This window comes from Macadamia integrifolia, chromosome 2, assembly GCF_013358625.1.
Source record: "Macadamia integrifolia cultivar HAES 741 chromosome 2, SCU_Mint_v3, whole genome shotgun sequence".
In the NCBI taxonomy this organism is placed as follows: domain Eukaryota; kingdom Viridiplantae; phylum Streptophyta; class Magnoliopsida; order Proteales; family Proteaceae; genus Macadamia; species Macadamia integrifolia.
In genome coordinates this window covers 9,902,110-9,913,950 of record NC_056558.1, presented here as the reverse complement: position 1 = coordinate 9,913,950, position 11,841 = coordinate 9,902,110, and the positions used below count along the sequence as shown (strand labels likewise).

The following is an 11,841-nucleotide window of genomic DNA, read 5'->3' as shown; positions in this document are numbered from 1 at the left end:
AAAAAAAAAAAAAAAGATAAGGAGAGAGAAAGCTGCTTTATTATGTGAAAGAAAATAAACTTATGTGAATGCTGACAACAATCATCAAGGAAATGGAATAATGAACTAATGGCTTAACCCTTGCTTGCAGTCGTAGAAATAGAATCTTAAAGGGTATTTTTCAAAATACAATGACTTAGGGGGGATATTTGTCAATCCAAGGGAGAAAGTGAATTATTCCATTTCGTTGGCTATGAACAAGGGTTGTAGCTGGGTAGCGGTCAAATTTTTTCCAAAATTATGGGCCCCTCACTATGTGAGATATTGGCATTTAGCTTTTAGAAGAATAGAAGATTTTTTAGATAGGTACACTATAGAAGGGGGAGGGAGAAAGTAACAGCCAGGAGACTTGAGGAGGGAGAATTCTTTTGGGATAAAATTTTGGACGATCTCGATAAAAAAAAAAGAGCTGGTTCTATTTCCTGCTGCTCTAGAAATGAAGGAGGGAAAGTAGTGTGAAAATTATCTGTTATTGCTACACCAGTATAGTGAGCATCGAGTGGCTGAAAGTCCCTTGAGACATGTGCTTAGATACTCTCAATCGTTTGATACTCACTGTACCTCACCACTCCCTTTAAAGGATGTGAAATCAAAAAAGCGGGAAAAAGGAGAACCATATTGGATTGCAGGAAAGTCAAGCACGGAGGCTAAATTAATTAAGGATAATTAAACAAGTATTTCCGTATGGGATAGCTGGAGAAGGTCCTTACTGTCATTCGTAATTTCATTTCCAGTGAATTTCACCAATCACAAATGAGACTTGAGAGACTCCAGCAATAAGTTGAGACGTCCCAATTCTTGTCTGCATCTGTAATATTAAGACGAGGACAGAGAAGCTAGATTTTGTCTTGTCTTTTGGGCTTGGGAGGAAAAATTAAGAAAAAAAAAAAGGAAGAAAGAAAGAATGCTAATAGGATAATGATCCTCCAAAAAACAATTATATATAAGGATTGTTTAGTGAATCAGTTCATCCATCGAAAGGTTTGAATGGTTATATATACTTGGTTGAGTGGACAAAGTGATTGGCCTCCTCATGATTTAAGGTATCATTTGATAACATTTTGTTTCTGTCGTTTCTGCGTTTTCTTGTTTCCAGAAACAGAGAAACAACCTAAAAAGCATTTGATAAAGTTGTTCTGTTTCATCCGTTTCTAGAAACATAAATAAAAATTTATACTTATTTACAATTCTAGGAAACGACTTTGACGACGTCGTTTCTATAAATGAATTTGAAAGAAAAAAAAGACTGTTGTACCCAATAAATCTCTCAACTATTTAAGCCTAAAAAGAAACAACCGAACCCTCTCTCTCCCTTTTGAGCATCCACTGATACTATTGGGTTTTTCAGTAGCATTATATCTACAAAAAACATTTCGAGAAACAGGTTTATCAAACACCAAAAAATCCGTTTTTGTTTCCAAAAACGTGAAAAGCCATTTCTATTGTTTCTAGACACATAAATAGTAAAAACATTATCAAACGGTGCCTAAGTGAGGGCCTGCATTATTAACAATATTTTTAACACACATGACTAGTTATTTGATGTAGAGGGGTTTGAACAAGACCAACCAAGAAATGAAAAAACATTAATTTGGGCCAATCTCCCCATTGCAAAGGCTGACATTTCCCTATGTCGTACATCTAGAGATTGGATCATCTCAGTCAAAGGTCGGAAAGCACGTCTCTGGAGTTTGGAGAATGTGACCTGCAAGAACCTGATTATTAAGAAACTACATTTTTTGTTTTAAGAGACTAGGAAGATACAAAGAAGCAAGAGATTGCCCAGAGATAAAATTGCTAGTTAGGAATGAAAATTTTAAATATAAAAGCAGAAGCCTCCCTTCAAACTTAGGAAAGGTCAAGGAAAAAAAAGAAGGAAACGTAAACAAGAATTGAACTCTAGGAAAATGTATAAAATATTTTTTCACGTCCAGCCGGAGTCATTCAAGACAAATGAATAGAATACATAATAATGTAATCTCACACAATCTATGGATAAGATTGTTCTCTCTTTGCACTAAAAAAATCCCACAAAATTCAAGTTCCAGCTACAATAGGAGAACAAAAAATTTTCTAATTGTGCCAACCATTTAAATCTATATCAAACAAAAATTTAGTACTCCCAAGATGTGGAATCACCAAGAATAAGACTTTTCAAAATAATATTTCCAATTCATCTTTTTATGAAAATATGAAAATAAATTAAGGCCAAAGACTTCAGTTCATGGAAAGAAAGATAATAAAATGCATTGCAATTCATGCACTCCAAACTCCAATCTATTCCTAACTAAAGCATAGCTAGTTTGGTAAACTGTGTCTTAGACTTCCTTAGATATAAATGCAAACAAAAATCTCTTTACTAAACCTTTTAGAAGTTCTACACTTGGACCATGTAAAGGAAATAACACATATTTCAGTCATTTCAAACATGAGCAGTCAACAAAGAGTTGTGGGTATCTCATAATCACAAGGACTACCTGGCCACAGAATCATCTCAGATGGAAAGAAAATCAAACCACAATTCAGTCAAGGGCCTCAGGCCAACACAGGAATCACCCAAAATGAGTAAATCTTACTCCAATCAATGAATAAATTCCAAGAACAAAAAAACTTGGTTAAATGCACAAGAGTACAAACTCAAAGTGGCAAAGCAAATATGGGAATTTTTGGGGATCAATTACTCTGAATCTAATCCCAAAAAAATGGCAAATGGAATACATACATTTACCAAGCAAATCCAACAAGATCATGTAATGAATAAAAAATGATTGACTGAAATACCAAATATATGGGGGTAGGCTATTTCTGATTCATCCAAAAAGAAAAGGCAGGGGATTGTGGTCACTGACATTGAGTTCAAGTTCAACTCCTTCAAAACCCCTAGATGAGTAACCATGAGTGGTGGGGTCGTGAGACTCAATAGGACTCACAGCCACCAAAAGCCCTGAAATGAAAATCCCCACCAAGCCTCTGCCCATGCTTCCAGCATCAAGAGCTGAAACAGGGGATTGCATGCCCCATTTGGAAACTCAAATGAGCTCCACGCACACATTCACGACAAATACCCACCTCCTGGGGCACTTCAACGGGGAGGAACCCATTTGAGCACTTGAACGAGCACATCACGCGTGCAGCAACTACCCAATAAACAAGGCAAGCATTTTCCAAACAGAGATATTGAAGTTTAGGTTAATGGCACAAAATCTTACCAGATTCAAACCGTTTTTCCAAAAATGGGGTAGCGGAGGAGGCTTTCGTGCTATTGACGAGATTGTTGTCTCTCTCTCGATTGTCTCAAGATTACCCTATTCAGGGAAGCTTACAGCCCATTTTACCTCTGGCAACCTTTGCATGTTTAGTTTGAAAGTGTCATAATGAATCTGTGTGTGTGAGGGAAACTTTGGTGTGCATTCAAGCTTGCTACACAAACTAAGATCAATATGACGCAGAGATGTCATATTCTCCATTGAGCTCGGCACATTAACCAGTTTCTGGCAAAATGCAAGATCCAATACCTCTAACTTCCTTAACTGTTCAATGCCATTAGGCAGTGCTTCAATATTTGTTCTCTTCAAGAAAAGCTCAATCAAAGATTCTTTTAATTCACCAATGTCTTCAGGAACCTTGTTGAGTGACTCGCAATAGTTGAGAATTAACGTTTGGAGAGAACTCAATCTACATATACTGTTTGGGAGTTCCTTGAGAGAGGAGCATCTTTCCAACTTCAAGTAAACAAGCTCTTGGAGCTGCCCAATCAATTCATGTAAATTAACCAAAGAATTGCAATTGACCAGATACAACTTCTCTAAGCGAGGAAATCCTGAGAAGTCGGGAGACTCAGACAAAGATAAACACCAACTGAGTTTCAAAACTTTCAACTGTTGAAACAGCTGTCAAACAAAGATATGAATATAAAAGATTAATATCTAATATCTAATATTAATGTTCGATTATAAAATGAGAGAGAAGAAAAGATAAATTCTACTCACCTTATTTTCAAGCCAACTATTCCAAGCTCGTTTAAATTGACCTTGACTTAAGTCGAGCATAATTAATTCATCATGATAAAATTCAGCAGGTATTTCATCCAACGGACATCTTCGCCATCCGAGCCAACTTAATCTAGAAGGAAGACATTGAAAGCTCCCCTTTAAGGTTGCTCCATCAACTTGTAGTAATCTTAGTTTGGGCATTTGCTCAAAGGCATTTGTATCTAAACAAATGTTTTCTGTTGAACTGAAGCTAAGTTGGATGCCTTCAACCATTTCATTCCCCTACAGTAGAAAATTAGTTCAAGTAAATAGAAATTGATAGACAAAAATTAAAGGCTTTGTACTCCATACTAATTTGATCCTAATGCACCTTATTTCAATATCTATTTATATATTAGGATCACATGCTTACTTGAAAAAGATCACAAGAAAAAGAAAAAAAAAAAAAAAAAGAATCGTATTATTAATCTTACCTTACCACCTTTTAATACCTTTATGATTATGTCACAAGACCATAACCTGCTTTGCTTACCAAGTTCCGTAGGACTTTCGTTGTTGACGATTGCCCTTCCCAAGTCATGAATTTGATCGTGCATCCCCAACTCTTTTGCCCTTCCCACACCTCCTTCACACTGATCATGCATGTGCAACACATTCGCTTGCTTGATCTTTAGGAGGGATTTTCTCTTAAGAACTTCCATACGACATCTTGGTTCTACAAAACCACAGGCTTCCCATATGGAAATTACGTTTTCTTCCTCCCATCCAATAAAAAAGCATGCAGCATCGAGAAACATGACTCTCTCAATAGCATTTTGCAAACTATCATAACTTATCTTTAACTTTCCATAGACAGTATCATGAGGATTTTGTTTCAACAACCGATGCATGCTTTTCCATACTTCTTTATCTTTTGTGAAAGATAAATCAGAACCCAAAACATCCAAGGCTAAGGGCAACCCTCCTGTAGTGTCTACAATATCAACTGAAAGATGCATATAGTCATCAGGAGGTTGGTCTTTTGAAAAAGCATTCAAACTAAAGAGTTGAAGACTCTCATTCTTATCCAATTCCATAGTCTCAAATATTTTTCTATTATTTTCAGGCACTCCACTTAGAACACTCTAATCTCTAGCTGTTATGATTATCCTACTTCCAACACCAAACCAACTGAGATCACGAGCCAATGCATCTAATTGGTCACGATTTCCCACGTCATCAAGAACGAGAAGAATTTTCATATTTTGAAGTCTTTCTTTTATCAATTGGGATCCTCTTTTAGAATTGGATATTGCTGTTTCCACCTGAGAGACATCGGAAAGAAGATCTTTTTGCAAACCAGCTATACCGTTGGGTTGTGAGGCTCTCTCTTTAACGTCTTCAAGAAAACAACTCTGGCTAAAATCTTCAAAGATGCGATTGTATACAGCCGCTGCAATAGTTGTCTTCCCCATGCCACCCTCACCACATATCCCTAGAAACTGAATATCCTTAGAATTGATAGTTGATGTATGTGATAAACGAGATACTACAGATTCTATGCGAGATTTTAGTCCAACAGGATTTTTAACATCAATCAAACGGACTTTTTCCAATCGCTTTAAAGCATCTTTAACAATTTCCTCCACTTTATTTGATTGATCATCTCTGCAGACAGTTAGAAATGGAATTCACAACTCACAACATAATTGGAACTGAAAATCAAATGCTAAAAGAAAGAAAATATGAATTTTAGAAAAGTATTCTTGCAGGAATTGAAGAAAGGTCATTATTGAGTTATATTAAAAGGGAACACTATAGTGATCTTCACAGAAGAAGTATACTATAGAGTTACTGAGACATACCTATCGCCAATAACCCATCCACTCTTATTTCCTGCAGCCTGCAAAGCATCCTTCCATCTCGATATAGTTTCGGGCGCCTCCTGGCTATGTCCCTGAGGCGAAATCTCAAAACATTTTGTTGTATAGGAGGGTCCCACCTTCTTTTTAGTTTTTTCTTTCTTTTGGACGGAGTGACCCTTTAAGTCTTCTTGGGCATTAATTGCTCACTTACATGAGAAACCCATATCTGCTTTCTATGTATGTTTGAGAGAAGACAGCAATCGAGAGTTTAGAGCCTTTTATAATATTGAGAAGCTTACCAATATCTTCTCCTTTGCGTAGATCTTTGCTGTCGATGAAACCACGGATTCCATTACGCTTTAGAGCACTGTAAAGGTGACCAACGAAGATATTGCGAGTGTCTTTGCCTCTGAAGTTGATAAACACATCAAACTTTGAAGATTCATCCTCTGACTCCATGATCAATATTTCAGTTGCAAGTAGAGAGAGATGCAATTGTGAATTTGTTAAAGAACTTTTTCTGTGAAAAGAGTACATGATCGGCGGTTTTGTTTCCTGCTTCTGTGCGGTCAGTCGGGACAAGAAAAGTGGTGATTTGGGAATAAGAAATTGGATAGTAAGAAACTGGAGAGAGGTTCCTAAAAGGCAGCGTTGCCTTTACACCACTAGCTCTACATCAGGTGGAAATGGGATCGAATTTTCTAATGAGTGATAGGATCATCATTTCGACTCCCGTTGTGCGAGAAAGTCAAGCAACGTGGCTAAAGAGTGAGTAGAATCACTTGCGGTGCTTTTGTGGGTCGTTGCAACTGGGTGGAAAGTAAAGTGGAACGTTCTAAATCTAAATCACTCTCCAAATTCCCCATTTTCCTCCCTAAAATACTCCACCATCGATTTCTTTTCATAATCATTTGTTCAGAGACATACCTATTGATCTATATTAGAGTGCACTTCATTTTAAGAAAATGGGTGCAGACTCTACACAGGCCAGAAAGCCAATTTTCTCCCTTATTTATACCTTTTCTCTTCTTATATGCATGGAACTATTGATCAAGTTCAGGGTAGCCAAGGCTAGATATATAGGTTTATAGGTTGGACCTTGGGCAGGTCTAGGCAAGGTTGCAAGAAAGAGTGGGCATAGTAATAAGAGAAGGCACAGTGGAGAAAGTTAGGGGTAAAAATTTCATAGATTCTATCATTTTTATCAACGAAATTTTCGAGTATAGCTATTTTATTATTTTATGGGGATGGGGTATGATGTTACGACTTATGAGTTGAATTCACAAGTGAAACAAAGTGGTTGAGGAAACCACCGCGAAGCTGTAGGGAGGAAAATTAGTGATGTACCATCAATGAATCTGTCAGATTGTATTTTAGATTCTCTTTCGGAAGTCATGATTGATAGTGAAATCAAAATCTGAAACTAAGAACTTCAAAATATATTGCATCGTCGTGGATATTGGGCAATATAACACATCAATTTCAAGTGGTCCTCCCACTTTTTTTTCCACTAAAAAAGTCAGATTTGTATTAAAATTTAAAAGGATAAAAATGAAAATACAAGAAACAAATGGGTATACTTATGCAAATACACTCAAAATGTAGACAAAAGACCTCCACCTTTGGCATTCTATTAGTAGGGGTATATAAAAACAATATCTAGTTCTGGACAGTGCATCCACGGTTCTAAAAAGTCAGATTTTTTTTTTCCTACAACATGCTCATATTTATATTAAAAGAAGAAAAAGAAATTACAAGGAGACAAATGCGCATATCCATGCAAATACAATCACAAAACAAGTGGAGCACCCCCACCTTTACATTGCCATTGGCATGCATGAGTCCTCCACCGTTATCAAGAAAAATAATATATAGGTCTAGACATTGCATCTTAAGTTATAACAACAATAATCTAAGTCTTATCCCAACTTAATGAGGTTGGCTACATGGATCTAAATAGGGGTGCCAATAATGAATTCAAATTAGTAGGCCTGATCAAGTCTGGCACGTTTATGACCTGAGCTAAAGCCGCCCGATTAATAAACGTATGTTCACGATGTAGGTAGCTAGCCCGTCAAACATTTCACCAAATCGACCGACTATAGGCCCAACTTGAATCCACTCATTGTAGCCTGACCGAGCCCAACTCCCTTTATTAAAGAACCATAATCACATATCATTTTTCTTATTTATTAAAGATTTGCGTCACCTTTTATTATGATGATTTTTTGTATAAAATTATAGTGATTTAATGTTCAAATTGAACAATTATGGGCCTTCAACTCACTTAATAAAAGAATTCTAAGGTAGACACATTTATAGCCTATTTGAGTCCATTTAGACTTAAATAGGTCTGAAGCCTGGTTAAGGCTTGTTTAAAGTAGCCCAGTTAAGGGTCGATACCGATTGGCTAGATTATAAACCATACCATGCCCCCAAAGCTAGGCCCATTTACTTAAATAGGCATTTACGGTGCAAGGTTTCTAAGTTGTCAAGCCTAGCTAGACCCGACTGAGACCGTCCCGGCCTGATTGATTGACATATTAGGACATGATAAATAAAAAATGAAAAATGCAATATGAAAAGTGAGAGGTGAAAGATGATAGATGAAAGTATCAAAGTAAGAGAAAAGAAGGCATAGCCCAGCAAGACAAAAGAATCTCAACTAAATAGGGTTGGCCACATGGATCCTTACTCTCCAATAGGCTCTATCTGAGGTCATACTTGGTACGAGGCCTAAACCACGCATATCATTCCCACAACTTCTCCTATGGTCATTTTAAGCATGTCTCAAGCTCTTATAGCCCTCTCAATCTTAATTATATCACTCCTCCTTATTAGGGCATCACTAGGCATCCATTGAACATAACCATACCATCTCAAATAATTTTTTTGAATCTTGTCATTGATTGGGACAACTCCTAAATCAAAAAAAAAAATTTTTGGCTAATGGCAAGTATTCGGGCCTTCGGCTTGACTAGTCCTGCGGGCCCATACTAACCCCACAAAATTCATGGATCGGGTCATACTATAGTTGAATAAAAACCATTCAATTTTCACTGAAAACAGTGAAGAGCATTAAACATCCCCATATGAGTGGCCCAAGGTGTGCCTAGTGGGAGTCGAACTTATGACATCAATACGCTCATTCTTTACTTTTATCATTCCTAGTTTTATTGCACATCAATCTTAATATTCTCATCTCTGTCACACACTTCTTAACTGTCTAACATTCTACTCATTACATCATGGCCAGACGACAGTCTTATAGAATTTTTTTGTGAGCTCGAAAGGGATACGTCGATCATACAACACCCCAGATACACCTCTCCACTTCATTCATCTCACTTTAATTCTTTACGAGACATCATCCTCTATGTCACATTCTTTATTTATGATTGACACAAGATACCTAAAATAGTCCTTTTGCGGAATTTTTCTTTCCTTAATCTTCACCATTTCATTATCTATCATAGAGTGACTAAAGTTACACATCATATATTCTGTCCTAAATCTAATAATTTTAAAACATTTTGTTTCTAAAACTGATCTTCATAGCTTCAGTTTAGTGTAAATCCCTGCTTTGGCCTCATCCACTAAAACAATGTCATCTACAAAGAGCATACACCAGGGCACTTCATCAAGGATGTTCTGGGTTAACTCATTTGTGATAAGAGCAAATAGGTAAAGGTTTAAGGATGATCCTTGATGTAACACAATCGTTATTAGGAATTTCTTTCATTGGTCTCCCACAGACCTCACACTAGTCATCACATCCCCATATATATCCTTAATTATATCCACATATATACTCGACACCCCCTCTCTTAACTAGGACATATCAAATTAAATCTCTTGAGACTCTGTCATAGCTTTGCATCTTAAACTAATTCTCCAGTAATGTACGAAGGAAATCAAACTTGTAGATAGGACTATTAGTTGCTCGATCGAGACCCTAGTTTTATTGTGAGCAAAAAAAAAAAAAATACTTTTGTCACACAAGAGGTCTAGTTCCGTGAATACGAAGGAATGAAGACACAATTGAGCCAAGGATGTAACTCTCAACATCAGACCATGTTGACCGGTGCCAAGGAGGACGGGAATTGACTCGCTTTCCCGCTTGGAAATCTTAACCCATGATAAAGAATTCCACAAATGGCGACAAATCAAAAGAAATGTACAATGACACATCACTTTCAACTTTCAAGTGGTCCATGTGGGATGTGCTATTGGTCTTTCCTTCCATTACTCCTTTTGCATTTTCCAAAAGCAAAATCTGTTTTATTTGGAAATACACGGTTGCAACTTGCAACGGACCCTTAAGCTTAAGCGAGCTGCAAGGTCGCTCAGCTCGCTTAAGCTTGAGATTTTACCTTCAATTTCATCATATTTCCTCATAAAACAATGATCAAAATGGTAATCGGATGGTGGCAATCACGATGGAAATGTGATAATACACTGATGGAAGATTTTGATTTATTTATAATAATTTATTAAAAAAATGTTTTTGGGTTTGATAGTTATATAATCAACTTCGTTCCATTAGTGGGGTGTATTTCTGTCACGTGGTAAATTGGATTAGATAGAAATTTTATAAAATGGTAAATCATAAGATGAAGCAGTAGAAATAGTCTCTCGACATTTACAGGCTTCATACTTCTCATCCCTTTGATCTCACACATGCGAGAGCCTCATGCATCAATCACATCTTTTATGATTATATGTCGGTGGAGAGGACTAGGTGGCTCTTGAATCCAACCAGGTATGGTCGGTGTCCGGGTGAACTCAGCGGATATGGTCATCCAAACATGGTCGGTATAAATGCCTGACCCGCGAGGTTACATGTGCATTCCCCTCATTGGGCGTGATATTTTTTGTCATATCCACTGTTATTAGTCTCTTGACATTCTTACAACCTATAAATGTATAAGCAGATCATAAGCAAGGATTAGCGAAAAACATGAATAGACACTACACATTGTTTAAAATAATTTTGAAATACCAGTTTAAATGAATTGGTATCATTTTCCTTTTCGATTTTTACCTATATAAAAAAAAACCATTATTAATGGAAATCATCTTTTATCAAAACATAAAAATTATTTGGTAAACATTAGGCATAATAGAGTATGAAATGAGAAATGATTTGGTATACACATGTGTAGAATATATATTTTTTTAATTTAACTTACAAGGGCAAAGAAGTCATTTTGCTAAGTATTTTTTTAACCCCTAACTTCTTCTTCTCCAAACTTTTCTCCCAACCGCACAATACAACAATGTTATTTATTTATTTTGACAAACTAGCCTAACCATGAGTAACTGCCACCGGCTAAGGCCAGCACCAACTAACCATGGCCAGCCGCTTATGTAGCAAGCACCACAAGGCTGTGGGTATAGGCCGGCTTGCAGCCACAAGCCGCAACCTATTGCTGTGGACTAGTTTCATCATGTCAGCCATGATAGAATGGAAAGAAGGTCATGGCCACGAAGGTGAAATGATGTTGCAGGGATAGGGTAGGGTGGGGTGGGGTGGGGTGGGGTGAGGTTACAGGATAGGATGGGGAGCCGGTGAGGTTCTAGCAAGAAGAAAAAGAAGAAGAAGAAAGAAGGGGCCAATGCTTGTCTTTCTAATAACAAAATGAAATGTCGTTTTTAACTTCACTTTTGGGACATATAAGCATATGCTCATTAACCTCCAGTGTAAAAAGAATTGAAAATGGGTTTCAACAAAAAATCGTAAATAACTTTCAAGTTCTTTTTTATTTTTATGTTTTTCAATCTTTTTTAAATAAAAATAGATTCTATAAACGATATCAAATGCAACCAAAAACGCTTTTTAAGACAAAAATCAAAAGGAGAAATGATACCAAAGAGGGCCTTAATTAGGCAAAGGAACAAGTTTAGAAGCAACCAATTCTTCGCATCTTTATTTGTATATATCATTTTAAAGTGTTGGCATTAGA

General features: G+C 36.7%; 2 protein-coding genes and 1 long non-coding RNA gene across 3 annotated transcripts in view; all 3 read right to left on the bottom strand.

Moving 5' to 3' along the window:
* LOC122063414 overlaps positions 1–5,636 on the bottom strand; it is a 24,288-nt gene extending 18,652 nt beyond the window's left edge. The window contains exons 1-4 of the mRNA XM_042627125.1: positions 4,523–5,636; positions 4,029–4,313; positions 3,347–3,929; positions 2,889–3,034 (exon numbers count right to left, since the gene is read on the bottom strand). Of these exons, the coding sequence (XP_042483059.1) occupies positions 2,889–3,034; positions 3,347–3,929; positions 4,029–4,313; positions 4,523–5,107 (1,599 nt within the window). The 5' untranslated portion in view covers positions 5,108–5,636. The remainder of the gene's footprint in view (positions 1–2,888; positions 3,035–3,346; positions 3,930–4,028; positions 4,314–4,522) is intronic.
* LOC122071899 lies at positions 1,504–3,240 on the bottom strand. Its single transcript, XR_006138305.1, has 2 exons — positions 2,889–3,240; positions 1,504–1,744 (listed from the first exon to the last, which is right to left on the bottom strand). It is a non-coding gene; the product is annotated as an uncharacterized LOC122071899 (long non-coding RNA).
* LOC122063405 (TMV resistance protein N-like) lies at positions 5,156–6,334 on the bottom strand. The gene is made up of 2 exons (XM_042627115.1): positions 6,087–6,334; positions 5,156–5,678 (listed from the first exon to the last, which is right to left on the bottom strand). The coding sequence occupies exons 1-2, from the start codon at positions 6,332–6,334 to the stop codon at positions 5,156–5,158; spliced, it is 771 nt and encodes a 256-aa protein (XP_042483049.1).
* Between the last annotated feature and the right edge of the window lie 5,507 nt (positions 6,335–11,841).

Bases quoted from the DNA above. Each gene is read 5' to 3' on its own strand.
- LOC122063405 (XM_042627115.1), bottom strand. From the start codon at position 6,334: ATGGAGTCAGAGGATGAATCTTCAAAGTTTGATGTGTTTATCAACTTC. The intron at 5,679-6,086 runs GTAAGTGAGCAA...AACTGTCTGCAG, and splicing joins AGCAGATATGGGTTTCTCAT to AGATGATCAATCAAATAAAG.